Raw genomic sequence first — 16,906 nt, forward strand, 5'->3', positions numbered from 1 at the left:
CTCTTAGCTACATATGAATGACCAAACTAGAACGTATTGTCTTAACCCTTCAAGGAGTATTTTGCAACCAAAAAGAAAATCTGTTTTGCAGTATTATGTACATTTTTATTTCTAGGAATGTGACACATTTTCTTAAGCCTGTATATATGATTATTACTGTACTTCCAATATTAAATATGGGAGATGTCCAGAGAATAAATTTTGCAGATGTTTGTGTGAAAGCTGAAAAATGATTTTATTCCTCAATGGGTTAATGAAACAGTTGTTCCTTGAGATTTAAGGTAGTTAAACACAGAGCTGCATATAGGACATTGCAATTTGATTGGAATTCTGAGTTCAGAAAAATGGTGCTGCAGACAGCAATTAATGTAATCACACTGAGCGTTGCAAACGATGATGTGGTTTTTATATAAAATTTTCATGGTTCTTTTAGTGGATTGCAGTGTTCCTTTGGTCCCTTTGATTCAATATTCATTGATGATTTTTGGTCTGAAATGGGCTGTAGTTTGATCAAAGGCGCTCGGATTTTACACATCCTTTGTTCCGGGATGTCCCTTGTGATCTGTATAGAAGTTTGAACTTTCCAAATTGTGTATTTCAGACGTTGAGAAAGAAGGGACTAAATGGCTGTGACAGCCCAGACCCAGAAGCAGACGATTCAGTGGGTCACAGCCCTGAGTCTGACGAGAAGTGCAGAAAAATAAATGAAGATATTGATCTAATGATCAGCAGGCAAAGATTGTGTGTAAGTACAAGGATCTTCCTTCATTTTTATTTTTGATATCTCTCTGAACCTGGCAGGCATTGAACAAGAAGGAAAACAAAGGCTGTGACAGCCCTGATCCTGACTCCTCTTACGCTCTTACCCCACGCACTGAAGAAAAATACAAAAAAATTAATGAAGAGTTTGATAATATGATAAGGAATCATAAAATACCTGTAAGTACCATGAGTTAGATGGCTGTTGTGCTGACGACTGCTGCAGTAACCTTTACCCTTTTAGTGCAGATATCTCACATTTTACATAAATGCTTAGTTAGTACTTATGCACATTTCATGCACATAACATTTTCTAACAAGCAGAACTAAATTATGCCTCCTTCTTTGGTTCCTAGCTGTATAGTATAATCCAAATGACATCCATTTTAGCTGTCATCGAGAGCAGCGGGGAGGAGTGACTTTGTATAAGATCTTGAGAAACTAAGGCACTGACTTTTACATAGGTTTGTATAAATTTCTTCTTTAATCACTCTACCATTAAAGTTTGTTACAATTTTTAGCTGTACCCTCACTTGATCATTGGCATCAGTATTGAGTGACTAAAACAGAATGTAGCAAAATGTACGACACAAAATCTATAACACATCTCTGACCATCAGTTACAACTATGAGTTAAAAATAAACGACAGCCACACTCTTTAAAAATAAAACCATGTAGGAGGTGACAGGTGGGCAATAGTACCTTGTGTGTGTATGTCAGAGAATACTGATCTATATTTAAACAAATGCTTTCATAAGCAAAGCATTCCTAACCAACACATGGTAGAAACATTATCTTACTTTCCATCACATGTAGTAATGTTTAAGAGTAATACATTTAAGATGGATCATTCCTATATCTCATACTTTTCATCACAAAGTCCATTTTTATTTTTAACATAACAAATATACGCCAACTTTAAATATTGAAGCACTCTCTAAAACACAATCTGTCCAGTTAGCAATACTTTTCATAATTAAAAAAAGCAGAACGAAATTTTAGAAAATTAAAAGGATACCATCATTATTACACAACATTTTTTCATCTGAATATTCACATGCCATGTGATGACAGGATTTACATTGTGAGAATACCATGTGTGCTTCTGAAACATCATTGTATCTCTTGCAATGACGGAATAATGACAGAACTGGCACTGAGATCCTCTGGAATCAAGCTACTGAAAATTTCTTCCCTAAATGACAATGATTGTCGCTTGAAAAATATAAGCCGTTTTATTTATTTCTTTTATGCATTTACCTTTGGCCTTTTGTGCCTCTCAAATGACAAAAGAACTGGGAAATGGAATGTTTGTTTTCTCCATTTGGCACTCAATAAACACATCAAGCAATTTCTTGTTAGTTATAGCACAAACGAGAGGTAATACTGAGCTCCCTCAACACTACTCTGGCAATGTGCCTGAAGTCCCAACTTTATATAAGACAGCCTCCTGCCCCAGTGAGGCTCTTTATGACTCTTACACCATCTCCTTGTGGGCTGTATAAATGATGTTGCCAAAGTACAGCTGAGAGTGCCAGATTTCAGGGCAGTGTTGTGTTGAACTCACACTCATTGATAAGCAGTGTGAGACCAACCAATTCAATTAAGCCCTTAAACAACAACAACTTGTATATATATAGCACCCTTCATGTCCGTCGGCATCGTGAAACCCTTAGAAGGCATTGAAGAAAGATTTTTTTTCCACCCATTTTTCTGAGCTGGATTTAGATTCAGATCTGCCAGGTGAAAGTGCAGTGTTCAAACCTCTTACACTTTTTTGCTGCATGTTGTGGGTGTTATATGCTCCACTTATTTTCACTGTTTTAACCACATTGGTTTATTTGCCAATAATTTTTAAAATTCATTAATAATCTTTGTATTTGATATAGTGTCTTATCACTTTGTTTAAAACACCTCAAAGCACTTCACAGAATATACTGTAAAGCAGTTTGACTGTCTATTTTGTGGGCGAAACGTATCAGCCAGTTTGCACGTAGCCCACATGTCCCACAAAGAGCCATTGAGTGATTGATCAATTTTATTTGCGGGATTGTTGCCCAGGACTCTGAGAAAAACTCCCTTCTCTTTTCAAATAGTGCCATAGGATCCTTAACGTCCACCTGAACAGGCAGACGAGAACTCAGTTTAACGTCTAATTTGAAGGACATCACCTCCAAAAATGCAATACGCCCCCAGCACTGCATTAGATGTCAGCTTAGTCTTTATCTTTAAGCAAGTTGTAATATTTCTAATAGTTAAACAGAGGACACTTCCATTTTATCTCAAATTTGCGGCCGTTACATTACAGAACAATCATGGTACCTGTACTCCAAAGGGTTAAAGCTTACTGCTCGCTGTAGTGCGTCAAGCTGCATGAAATCCTGTTGATGAAATTCAAACACGTTTGTGTGCTGGGGTGAATTAACAGGATTACAAAAATTGCTTTGCGTCCCGTCAAGAACATTTATTCTCCTGCCTTAACATTAAGCTACTTTGTTGACAACTAAAGCAAAGCCTCAACACTCACAGTCTTTCATATGCCTCGCCAGAACTCTGAGAGAAATAACATAACTATTGCATGTGCTTACTGTTGCATGAATAACTAGCTCACCAATGTGATCACTTGTAATACTGTACAGTGCACTATATCAGGTTTTCTTTATTTTTCAACTGTGCTTGTGTTTATGAAAATGGATACAATCGTCTTTCTTCCTAACATACCATTAGCACTGTTATTGTAAAGACTTCAATTGGTTATTTTTGTCCATAATTCAACAAGGGCATGAACGGATAAGTTTNAAAAAAACCTTCAAAGCGTTTCAAATTTTTGCAAAATTCAATTGACATTCACTGAAAAATAAATAAAATGTTTGTTGCAGTCTCCAGCTTCTGCTAGTGACAGTTCAGCTTGTGGTCAGTGTGGTTAAAGACAGCAGGGCAGCCAGATCCGAGTAATGGATGCCGTCATCTCACACAGGAAGGATGGCACCATCAAAATGACAGCTTACTGTAAGCCTACACACGCATGGCGTAGCATCACCATTTCAAATCACCTCGCCCAGTAGACCACAAAGTAGAGGTGGGAAGAACATTGCTGAACAGAGATGAAATGGTGGGTCCTGAAGATGACATGGTCAACAGGACCCAAGTAAAAGACTCATTGAAGAGCTGACTTAATGTGGCCATTCTAAATGGGTTGCATACATGACCAAGTGGTCCAAAACCTCACGTAAATTACCAAAAAAAAACATCAGCGCAGCCAAAAGAAACAGTCCTTCATCTATTGGATGTGTTGTGACATTTCCAAGAGACATTCATTAGCAAAGATATTAAAATGGTGTTAAAATCTGGAGCCACGTGTACTTTTCTGTACACTGCATGTTAAACCATAAAATTTATTCCAGTGCAAAGAATAATAAAAGATAGTTTTTTTTATAAAAGGTAAAAATTGAACTAAATTACATAATGATATATGGAAATTGGGTTATAATTGGGTCAGATCAATTAAGAACATGCACATTTAAAATAATACAAAGATAAACCAGAATATTAACTGGTAAACCTCTTGAGAGCTACACTAAATGATAGTCAGTTTGGATGATCAGCGATTCTGAATAAAGGAGGATTTTACACAGTAAGTAGAGGGAATAGAAACACTGAGGAAAAACCTTGTCAGTGAAAAATAAACCAACAGGACTTTTTTTTAATGATGTATTTAATCCATTAATTTCCCTCCCTCCCATTTCTCACCCTCTGCCTTTCCTGAACAAACCGGAAACTGCTGCCAAGAGGGCAGATGGACAGTCCATTCCTCGGCCTCTGCCAAGCATGTTCTGAACTAGCCATCAGAAGTCATGGAGTCTCCTCCAGATTTCCTTCCCTCCCTGTGGGGAGACACCTGGCGTCCATTCAGTGGCTTCCTTACCAGCAGTGACATTGCTAAGATCCCAAACTCAGGCAGGAGGGAAACCACGTCCCACCATTGTTTAATGCTTCATGTTGTGCTCCAGCACCCTGTGCCCCTCTATTCTGCAGGACTCAGAAGTTGCATTTTTATCCGTGTCACCAAGCCCTGCTCATTAACCTCACAATAACCTCATTTTTGTTTTCTTGTATGCTTCAAGTAAAGTGTTGCACACAGGTATATATGCACACAGAAATAACAGAAGTGTCACACATAAGAGGGTCGTTATCGTTGTTACCATATTTTAAGCCTGACAACTCAGCTGAAGCAAAACGTTAGGCAAATCATTTTTATTTCATGATCGTAAATCCTGAATGCATTGCCGAATGACATTAAAGTATGCAGCATTTAATTATCAATGATCCAAACTTTAAAATACTTTCTAAAACACAACTGAATTAGAATTTCTTGTGCAGTGTTACAGCATTGATAATGTGTTATCAATGTTCTTAAAAATGAAAGACCATCAAATTGCGCTCGAGCTGACAGCAGTTATGATTTATGGGTTTTCTAAGAAAATTTAGAAAACTCTCATGACACAATAGCCTCCATGTTATTTGCTGTTTTTCATGACTGCACGTGCCAATTATCTTGCTCATTCTGATCTGGCTCAGTGAGTTTAAGTGAGCAGCCGATCCATACAGACTAGAAAGACCCTAAGTTCAATCCTAGGTCTGTGCTGCGTTAGCTGATCTCAGCTGGGGTGAAGTAGACGCTCTATAATTGGCCTCAGCATCTTTCGATTAAGGAGAGGAGAATCAGCCAGGGTCCCCTTCCCAATTGTATTGTGTGATCCCGCCTGGTCATCAGCTTGTGCCGCACTGGATGAGGGCAGGATCAAGCTTGCCTGTGATGCTTCTCACAATCTGTCAACACTCACTGTCAAGTGTCACACATGAAATGGCTGTTTGGGTGAGGTAGCAGAGGTTGGCTAATATCCGTGGAACCAACAAGAAATCTATGGCTTCAGGAGAGGAGAGAATGGGAGAAAATTGTCAATGAAAACAAGTAAAAAGTGCCTGCAAACTGCCTTGTACTTTAAGTCTTACAGCATTTCCAAGGTGACAAATTGCAACTTCTACAAACTTGCAATCCATCCCAAGCAGCATTATTAATGACATAACCAGCCTTCCTTGCAGCATTCATGTCTATGTACTGTATTTATTAGCATGCATTATTTTTGTACGAGTACAGATATGAAAAAAATCCTTCAGCGCGTAGTGAAAAATAAATTGGAAGACCTCGCAGCTTTCTGAGCATTAACAGGAATCTGTGCAGAACTTATCAAAGGAGAGGACGCCTGTTTTGTATGAGATCTTTAAGTTTTGTATTGAATCAAATGAGACAGGAAAATTAATGTCCGATGATTACTATTGGTGGCTTACTGAACATGTTACACTTAGGAATGAATGTTACAGAAACAATTGAAATAAGTAAGGGAGTAAAATGATTGCAGTTATATTAGATAATTGTTTTCCTTTTACAAAAATACAGTACTACAATTTACACAAATAAACTAAAGTTATGAAAAATCATTATCTCCACAATGTGTTACTTGGAACTTATATATGCAACTTTTTAAAATCATAAAACACTATATTAACAGATCTAACTAAAATTCATCACATCGTCTGGTGATCCAAGCTCACTCTTTCCTGAACTTCAGAATTATGGCACCTCCTCATCTCTCTCATTTTTCCTTTCCTCTTACAATCCACAGGTTTTCAAAACCAAAATATCACCTTATCACTGTTCCTTAATTTATTTCCTATGTTTTTTAATCATGTTGGCATTCTGCACTGTGGCCTCTGGCCATTCACCTCGTTTTTTTTCCTATTTGAAACTATTAATCCTTACTTTCAAATACGCCAAAGCAATAGAACAAGAGGGCACAGGTTAAGGGATGGAAAGGGCAATTTTAGGACAGACACCAGGGAGTATTCTTTCGCACAGAGAGTAATTAGCGTCTGGAATGGATAGACAGGAAAGAGGTAGATAACATCTACCCTTGTTCCCCCCCCAAAAAAAATAAGGAATTGCAAAATGGATACTTCTTAAATTTATAAATACTGGATGATTTATTGCATTCATTTTAACAAAAGAAATTAATTAAAAATTACAAGAGTTGAAAATAAAACCAATACATATTTGTCTACCTTAGTTGTGTGACCTTTAAACAAAAACAATCTCAACTGACACCCCCCCCAAACAAACACACACCCCATGTTCTTACTCTCTGTAGTTAACCCAAGTTGTCTAAAATTTCTATCATTTAAGTTGCTATACAGTACTGTAGGATTTCCCAAACATTTCTGAGGCATCTTCTGAGCTATCTGTGCCATTCTGTTTTATTGATGTTTTCCATGTACTGAGTTTCCCTTGCACTACATGTATAATGTGCAATACAAAAGTGATTAAATCAAGTCTATACAGAAATATTTATTATTGAGATACTTTGCAAAGTTTGAGTTGCACTGAACCAAGCTGTAAATGGAACCCTGGTTTCTTTTTGTCATTGGTCTATTCCTCCCCTATTTTGTTTTTTCCTTCTTTTCTGTTGCATAGGCTGTTCCACCACCGAACTTTGAGATGCCAGTTTCGATCCCTGTGTCCAACCAGAACAACCTGGTCTACAGTAATCCAGGCTCCCTGGGCAACCACAACCTAATGCCAATGGCTCACCCCTCTATGCAGAGGAACAGCATGTCTCCTGGAGTAACACAGAGGCCACCGAGTGCAGGAAACGCAGGTAGGATTCACTGGGTAAATGCCTTTAATGGGAGATTAGTGTCGGGGCATGACAAACCCTAGATTTGTGGGTTCCTTTTGGTTTATCATTGATATAGCTTGTGTGCCTTAAATCTATTTTTAAGAAAGTTGTTTATTACCTATTTTCACAAAATATAAGCCGAATATAAAGAGAAACAGCAGATATTTACCAAAAGCAGTTTAGTACAGTATATACCCGTGTTCTTTTTAAATACCAGCATTGGTAGCTGATAAAGTATAGGCATTCGCCTTCAAAACACAGTCACGACACTATATAGTATATCCTGTGAAGCTCTTTGAGACATCCTCTTGACATGAAAGGTGCTATAACAAATGGAAAGATTATTATTTTGTTATTATTATAACTCCACCAAAAAAACATACACTTTTCACTAACTTATTTTTCCCCCTTCCAATATTCTTCCCTCTGTCTTGCCTGATGGAGCTGACTGCAGAGTGCAGAATAGTTCAGTAGGTGCCAGGCATCCTCCAGTAATGGCTCACAGTGTAACCCAGACAGTGATTGTGATGAACCAGAGGTGCAAACATATGGCCCGTGGGTGATATTTGGTGACCCATCCATTCGTTTCTAAAATTTATATATTGTACTGTAGTTTTTCTTCAAACCAACCCTCTTTTTAATATAAGACATATATTCAAACCTGTGCAATCTGCATTGCATGAGTGACATTCACATTAAACCAATGACAACTCACATTAATACAATGTATAACTTGTTTGTATGGTGCAGCCCACCAAGTGAAAAGTGTTAACTTAAATGGCCCTTGTGGCCAGATGAGTTTGACACCCCTGCGATTGACTGTTTGATGCTGTGGAGAGAGCATAATAGATCAACCTGATTTTGTCCTCTGCTGCGGTCCAGCATTTTTCATCATCATAGCTCTACGGTCATTATCTTAAGGTTGTGCAGAATTTTTAAAAATTCTTAAATGCCAACTTAATTTTGCAGCTGTTTTTCTGCACCGCGTTTTTAAGAATTGCAGAAATCAAAACGGAATGTAAGAATTTTCCAACATTCTGCCCGACATCAAATTTTAACATAACATGTAATGATGTTAACATTAAGTCCATAAGGAATTTATGGCCTTTGATGGGCACATCGCGTGTGCTTTCTTGCCAGATAGAGAGAGACCAGTCGTGTAATTCTGGGTGATTTTTATCCCCTCCCTAACCCAGCAATGCTGATTCTAATTATAGCATTCCTGCAGTCCCACCCCCCCCTCACCCATCCCCTCATCCCTAAAGCAGCTCAGGCTAGGGATCAAACCAAAAATCTTCTAGGTCTGCTTGGCTCAGGGTCATACTAAGCAGTGGCTTTATCAATCAAACAATGACGAGAGCTACTGCTTTTTATTGACACGCTACAAGCTTCTAGGTCAAATTTTATTTTGCTTGTTTGGGCAAATCAATTATGGACGAATTTACAATTTACTTTCTTTCACACACTGTGCAAGCTTTGGGTGTGCCACTACACAGGGGGGTAAGTTGCGCTGCTTGAGCCAGTTGTATTAGGTTAACCACGCTGTACAATCCCCTGGGGGCTGAGGGCAGATCACACGTTTCTGCAATCTGCCAAAGTGTCTGAACGATGTGGAGTGAGTTGTGGGTTTACAGCACATGCCTCTCATTTTTAGCACAGTTTGATTTTTTTTGTGTGAAATAAATTTACTTTTAACAACAACAACTTGCAATTATATAGCGCCCCTAATGCAAGTTAGGATCCCAGAGCACCTTGTGTAAGAAGAACTAGACATTTGTGGCAACTGTCATTTGACAAAGAGTGAACGGGGTTAGTACTGGGACATAATGCAGTACAAGTAAACAGGAGAATTCACCCAGTGGTAGGGTTTTCAATATCGGGTTTTCAATATCCAATTCTTCTGTCCTCCTGTGTGGGGAAAAATTCCATCTGGGTCTCTATTTATGTAGCATTTTAAAGCTTCCAAAAATTGTCGAATTATTGAATTATTTTTTTTGTATTTCTTAAAAGAACTTAAAGAAAATCTGCTTCAAAATGAAGGCCGTATTTACAAATTAGCCAAATTCTGGACGTTCTGGCATGCTGCATAAATAGAGTAGATCGAGACTCAGGTGAAATTTCTCCCCGCATTAATAGTCTTTTTGTCATCAGATGCAGATGAGTTATAAATTGTGCTGCTGCCCTCTAGTGCTCCCATTGTTTTCAATCGGGAAATACGTTCACATGTTACATTTAGAGAACTGCATATGTAAGGAATTAGAAGACAATAACATTGCTGCAGGGACCAACTTTACCTCAGTGAGAGAGGTTGATTAGTTTATATGGACAGACATGAACTCCACAATTGTAAGATTGCATTTAACTATTATTCCCAATAATACTTAACATAAATGTTCTATTGTGGAACTTAAAATTTCAGGCGAGTTACTGTTTCTCATAGAAATCTCAAATTGTTGTGAAAGGGGCCAGTGAATGTATATTATAAGTCTTTGTTACATTAAAATGATTGCGTTGTGACTGCACGCCTGGAAAAGTGTTTACATGGTCATTTGTTTTTGTTGGGTTCATTGCCTTGTTGATTGTAAAATGGCAAACTACAGAATATGACCCTGGTCATTGTACGATATAGTGTGTGTTGCTGCACTCACAGTGTTCAGCTTATATCTACTGTCTAAATGTCATTGATGCTAATCAGATTTTGTGCTCTTGTTTTTAGGTGGCCTCTTGGGTGGGGACCTCACAACAACTGGTGCAGGCACCAGTGCAGGTACGTCACCCAGCAGAATGTTGAAATACTTGATGCATCTGAAAGCTGTCATGTTTATCAGTAGCAAGATTTTTATTCTTTAAAAAAGAAATGTGCGAAGTTACTATTCATACCACTTCATGTTTTGGAATCGTGTGATGTGTGGAGTGCAGTGACACAGTATATCGGAGTAATAATTCATTGGCAGGATAGCATACTCATACTGGATACTAGTCTGATCTGCACTCTGCAGACTTACTGATCTAGCTATATCCGGGCAAAGAGCCATGAAATGAAGGTCAGGCAGAGCTCTCAAGTTTCACTCATTTCGTACAGGGCTTTATTATTTTCTTTTTAAGAGTACAACCTATTTTTGCAGATCTTGCTCTGAAAAATAAAAACAAGGGGCAATTCTTTGAATGTCAGCAAATGTACGGATAATGACAAGCATTAACATCTTATTCTCTGCTGCTCTGCAGTAATTCTGACCTTTGGGGATCAATCCTACAGCTCCATATCTCTAAACAAGTTTAAACCTGTCTCAATTTTCTCAATCATAAATATCACTCCTTGACGTTGACAGCTTAGAGCACCTCCCTTATACAGTAAGTGTCCCTTAGCCATTCCTTTTCATGCCTTCTGAGGTGTAGAGTTTGATCGCAGCTAATAGCTCATTCCTTTCCGGGATAGAGAAACGTTGGTAGTGGTGGGGTAGGGGGTGGGGAGGGAGCAGAGCACCCACTTGTTCTCTTAGCTGTAGGTGAGAGAAAAGTATGAAGAAAAAATATTGGAAGAAAATTATTCAGAAACACTGCATGATGTTTTAAAATGTAAGATCCATTGACAGCTTATCTGTAGAATTTAGATTTAGTTTTAACGTAGAGAAAAACAGCTGCAAGTTTGCATTGTGAAATGGTATTTGTGCTGTAAACTGTGGGTGGTGTTTTCTTGCCTTTACTACAAAAGTTCACATGTATTGTCTACAGTCCTATGCCATGGAATATAAAGAACCATAGAAATGAATTGTGAATACCAGCCAAAGAAAACAATAGGTTTATACGAGTGTATTTTGTTAACAAATATTGGCTTGACAAACAGTTACATTTTTAGTTCACAGTGGATTTTATGTTGGTTGAAACCGATAAAGGCTGTTCAAGCCTCTGACATTTAGCAATGTTTCTAAAGGAAGGGATTTCCTACACTGCAGGTTGCAGAAATATTCTTGTTCTGGCCACTAGTACGAAGCCCATTTGTTGTTGTAAAATTCATCCACAAGCAATGGGTAAACTTTTACTAACAATAAAAGTAGTCACGTGGGACCAGTATAGACATGGAAAATAAAGCAAAAAAGATCTTTAGAGAGACTGCTTTTATTGACGGTTATCACACAATTATCTGGAAAAGAAAAGTCTTTTTGTAAAATCTGGTCCCCGGCATGTTGCCTAGTCATATGAACGCTCGCTGCTTGTAAAACTATGCTCATTGCCTGAAGTGTCAAAGGACATACAAAACAGGGCAGGAAGGTCAATAGTGGACTTAACTGTCTTGTCCTGATGTCATATTCAGGGAATGTAAGTAATTCAAATAGCTCTCTGTCCATGGGGTATTCAGTAATAAACATGAAAAGTCCTCTTTGTTCTTCATTTGCTTTTTCAAAACAGAGGATTCTCTGTAGTTGCTGCTTGCCCTTAAAATCCAGTAACAAGTAAAATCACATGAAACAACCTTTTGAGCTACATATTTTGTCTCTCTTGAAAGGCAGTTGAGGGAATTTGCCGCTTTTGGGCAATGGAAAATCAAGAATCCATTTAAAGAATGTTGTTCAAATTAATATTTTATTGCTAATTCCTACTGTATGTTGGCAGTCTGTGCAGAAGAAACCATTTCCTTTGGCTTTTCTAACTGCAGCCTCAGAAAGTAGGCTCGTTCAGTTTCTGGCAGGTCACATGTCACTCTGCAAGCTCAAAATTTTTTAGTGAGATAGAAAATTGAACTTTTTCCTAAATCACCCTATCTTCTTCAAACTGCAGTGGGATCTAAAGTTCAACATGTGATATGTGAGGAGATGATAATCACATTACCAAAAACTGGTCACAGGTGTCATTGTGAACAGCTTTGAGGTGCCTTCTGACATGAGAGATGTTATACAAATGCAATTTTTTTGTTATAGATATTTAATCAAATTGAACAGCGGTAGTAATTTGAGTATGAGGCAGGGCTGCAATGGCTCAAATTAGAGCTAGGCCATTTAAGAGAGAACTATTATTTTACGTAAGGTATCAACAACAACAACTTGGATTTATATAGCGCCCTCCACGCCGGACGGCGTCTCAGAGCGCTTCACAGTAACGGATCCCGGGGCCGAGCCAGGGGGAGGGGGAGGAAGGTGACCAAAGGCGTGTTCGAAAAGAAAGGTCTTCAGCAGAGACATGAAAATAGGAAGAGAGAGGGGGCGAGGCGAAGGGATTGAGGAAGGGAGTTCCAGAGCCTCGGGGCATAGTAGCTGAAGGCATGGCCACCGAGGGTGGAGCAGAGGACTCGGGGGACAAGGAGGAGGCCAGACCCGGAGGAACGAAGGCAACGGGTACTGTTTTGAGGAAAGAGAAAGTCAGGGAGGTAGGGGCGCGGAGGAGTGGAGGGATTTGAAGACAAGGGTGAGGATCTTGAAATCGATTCTCTCTGGGACGGGCAGCCAGTTCAGTCTGGCGAGGACTGGGGTAATCAGGGAACAGAGTTTGGTGCGGGTGACAATGCGGGCTGCAGAGTTTTGAATAATCTGGATTTTATGGATGGTAGTGGAGTGGAGGCCGGTGAGGAGGGCGTTTGAATAGTCCAGCCGAGAAGTGACAAGGGCATGGACCAGGGTTTCAGCCGCTTTTGGAGTGAGGTATTTGTGGAGATGGGCGATGAGTCGGAGGTGGAAGAAGGCGGTGCTGGTGAGGGACCGGATGTGGGGGAGGAAGGCTAGTTAGGGGTTGAACCTGACGCCTAGGTTACGTACAGGTTCGAAGAGTTTTAGGAGGAGGTCGGGTAGGTGGAGGAGGTGAGAACCGTGAGATTTTAGACGTTGACGAGAGCCGAAGAGAATGGTTTCCGTCTTGTCAATGTTCAGCTGAAGGAAATTTGCGCTCATCCAGCCCCTGAGGTCTGACAGGCAGGCTGACAGAACATCAGGGGATTGGGGGTCGCAAAGAGAGGTGGAAAAATAGAGTTGGGTGTCGTCCGCATACATGTGGAAGTGTACCCCATGTCTGCAGATGTCATCCCTAAGAGGGAGCATGTAGATTAAAAAGAGGAGGGATATGGAGCAAAGGTGCGTAAATGGAGTTGAGGTACAGATCAGCTATGAGCTAAAAGAATAGCGGATCAGGCTCAAGGGGCTGAATGGCCAGCGCCTTGGGACGTCCTCCCGACGTGAAAGGCGCTCTATAAATGAAATCTTGTTGTTGTTGTTGTTCTCTTATTCCTAAAGGTGCTATAATAATCTTTGCATTGATATAGTGCTTTTCATGTCTTCAAGACGCCTTAACGTGCTCACAGAATATACTGTAAAGTGAATTGACTGTATATTTGTGGGTGAACCGCGGCAGCCAATTGGGCACAGTAGTGTCCCACAAACAGTCGTGGATATAAGTGACCAATTTATTATTGTTTTTTTCTTCTTGAGGGATTATTATCAGGTGTGTGCAGTAAGGAAACTTGCCCAAGGTATCGTCCTGCCGGGAATCTAACCGAGGTCTCTCGCTTGCGAGGCGAGTGCTCTAACCACTGAGCTACAGGACTCTACTAGGTGTGACAATACATAGCAAATTAGGACCAGGAGAAAGCTATTCAGCCCACCAAGCCCACTCTGCCACAGACAATTCACTTGCCTGATACTCTCCTAATCCCATCTTCCCACCATATCCTTAATATTTTTTCCTACCATTTGTTCACTTCACTTTACCACTTTACTATACTTTACTATTACACTGAGCCATTAACACCCAGCCCGAGAAACAAAGTAAAACCTGCGGAGCTATAATAACCAATAGATTTAATTTGTCTGGGCTAGACTCAAACACAACCACCGGGAGATTTTGGTGGCAATTTATTAATATATGCACCTTTTCTTGTACAAGGGAGACCTTTATTTTTCCCAATGTCTCTACAAAATAAAAGTTTTGTTCTGCGTGGTCGGTAGCCCTCAACCATCTTAACTTGTGGTCAGTCAATGGTAACGCCCCATAAGTTAATGGCGCCTTAGGCCACAGTGGTTAGAGTGCACTGAACTCTAACAGCCTTTAAATACCATCTCATTTTGGTTTTCACAATACACTGTTCAGGCCCCAAGTCATATTTTGAGATGAAAACAGCACAAATACACTTTGTATAAATTACTAGGTATAAAAGAATATTGTGTGCGTGGCAGGGAGGATACTGTCTCCTCAAGAGTTGTTTTAGCGCATGTAAAAATATAACCATCTCTTTGCTGAAATTAATCTGAATAATTATATCAGTATAGTAGACAGCAGGCAGAGAGATTCAATGCTGTATTTCATCCAAGAGGTTCAAATGATAGTTTGTATAGTAAAGCTTCAGAACTTTGTGAATGGCATTTGAGCCCTGAAATTACGTAGAACATAGGAATGTACAAGACCGGGAAAAAAATCATTGCAGTCCATCTGACCAGTCCCAAAGTAAAAATAATATATATATAAAAAAATCCTACACTCTATCTCTCAAAGTGATTTAATTACGATACCCTCTTGAATTTGCTGGAACAATCTACCTCCATCACCTGCCTGGGTGGTCTATTCTGTGTCGTCACTATTCATAAATTGAGCTGCAGACATCAGTTTACCAACCAAGCTATCTTGTTTGAACAAAAATGGATGTGTTGATTTAGGTTGAAATGTTCTCCCTGTGTTTGGCTTGGCAATGAGTAAGGCGGAGAGAGGGTAAGTTAGTAAGTCTTGGATACAAGGTTAGATAAGTCATTTTAAACATTTAAACTGAAGGTGTACAGCAACGCGCAAACAAGTCTTTTCAGAAACAGGTCGCTACATTATTATATGTGCAACATAAAATTGCTGAGTAAAGACAGAGAACCCACAACTCAGAGAATGCTTGCCTTAGATTTCCGTACGTTTGCAAGTGGCTAAACCATCCCATATTGTGGTGCTGAGGTATCTAAAGTAGAAAGGACCCAGTTTGATGTGTCCTAGCTTGTCTGCATCACCCAGGGTGACAGTTCAGATGCTACAATCAATCTTAGTTTATCTGGGCTATGGAGAGAAAGATTTGGTCAGGTCCACTTCTGATCAATGTTGAGTGGTTCCTACAGGAAAGAGCATGTGCGTGAGCGCCAGATGAAGAAAGGGTTGATCTTAGGCAAATCACCCGTCTGCAGTCATTGTGCAGGTTTGATGAAGAATAGCCGCTTGATTGAGGTACCAGAGGTTGCAAACATCTGTGGAACTGTACCACAGCATGAATCACTACCTTCAGGAGAGGAGAATAAGGGAGAAAATTCAAGGAGAAAAGAAAATAGTCCAGACTGATAGCCACTGCTGGCTCAGGAACAAGTAAAATTGAAAAGATCTCAAGGTTTCAATACTCTAATTTGGGGTTCGCTTACATGATTTGAGATATAATCTGAATGCCACAGTTATATGACAACTGTTATTCATATTTATTCTCTCTCAATGTATACTCATGCTGTGCAATATATTTTAAGCCAAAGAGGGAGAAATTAGTTTAGGAAAATATTTTTCCCAAATCTTGAAATGAACAAAGCTTCTTTCAATCCCCATAATTGCAACATAGCTGTTTTGCAGCATGGATTTTACAGACAGATATATTTCTAACATTGGCTTATGATCTCAAGCTATGTGGCCAGTGAGTAGAATACGGGAGATTAACAGCATTGAAAGGGATCAGGACAAGTTAAGTGACTGAACTAAGAAATAACAGATGAATTTTACTGTGAGACTATTTTTTGCATGAAACAGGGGGGAAACAATGGATGGGAAAAGGATTTGGGTGTGATTGGTGGTGTAATTGTGGCAATAAAATGCTCAAAGCATTCGCAAATCTTGTATCCTGCCAGTAACCGAGTATGTGTTGCATGAACCATCAGGAACTCTGCTCTGGCACATCCAGAAATAGATTTTGCTGAAGCAGAGTTCCCATGAATTGGTGATACACATTCAGTTTAGGCAAAATTTAAGATTTATCGCTCACGTTACAAAACCCAAAATTCCAACCCCTCTGTTAAACATTTATTGGATATTTGCTGTCAACTTAAAGTTGTTAGTGATAAACACGATAATGAAGTACTAAGATGAATCTAACGGCAATTTGATTTTATGGCAAAATAAATTATAATTTCTTAACATTCTAAAACTTATTTAGAACAACCAGTCTACAAGAAAATTTAGTTGTGTTTGAAAGGGAAGAGAGTTGTGATTAAAGAAATGGAAGGCATGAATTCAAAATTGACAACCATCCACCAAAATTAGAGATTAGAAGAAATATTATTTCCTTACTAAGTAATAGATTGAAGGCTAACAGGACAGATGTAGATAAATCAAATTAGCTATGGAACACAATGGTTCAATAGACAATAGACAAGTCATCTCAAGAATGCATCTGGCTAGTTGAATGGTATTGACTGTAAATTTG

At 39.2% G+C, this 16,906-nt stretch overlaps 1 protein-coding gene across 12 annotated transcripts in view; it reads left to right on the top strand.

Moving 5' to 3' along the window:
- mef2cb (myocyte enhancer factor 2cb) overlaps positions 1-16,906 on the top strand; it is a 155,654-nt gene that overhangs the window by 108,913 nt on the left and 29,835 nt on the right. For 9 of the 12 annotated variants that reach the window (XM_042334398.1, XM_042334378.1, XM_042334410.1 and 6 more), the window contains 3 exons: positions 602-745; positions 7,290-7,473; positions 10,211-10,261. In XM_042334398.1, the coding sequence (XP_042190332.1) occupies positions 602-745; positions 7,290-7,473; positions 10,211-10,261 (379 nt within the window). Of the gene's footprint in view, positions 1-601; positions 746-801; positions 940-7,289; positions 7,474-10,210; positions 10,262-16,906 lie in introns of all 12 variants that reach the window. The other 3 variants (XM_042334400.1, XM_042334408.1, XM_042334417.1) reach the window with 1 other exon arrangement.

The sequence above is a fragment of the Callorhinchus milii genome, unplaced genomic scaffold, assembly GCF_018977255.1.
Source record: "Callorhinchus milii isolate IMCB2004 unplaced genomic scaffold, IMCB_Cmil_1.0 Scaffold1, whole genome shotgun sequence".
In the NCBI taxonomy this organism is placed as follows: Eukaryota; Metazoa; Chordata; class Chondrichthyes; order Chimaeriformes; family Callorhinchidae; genus Callorhinchus; species Callorhinchus milii.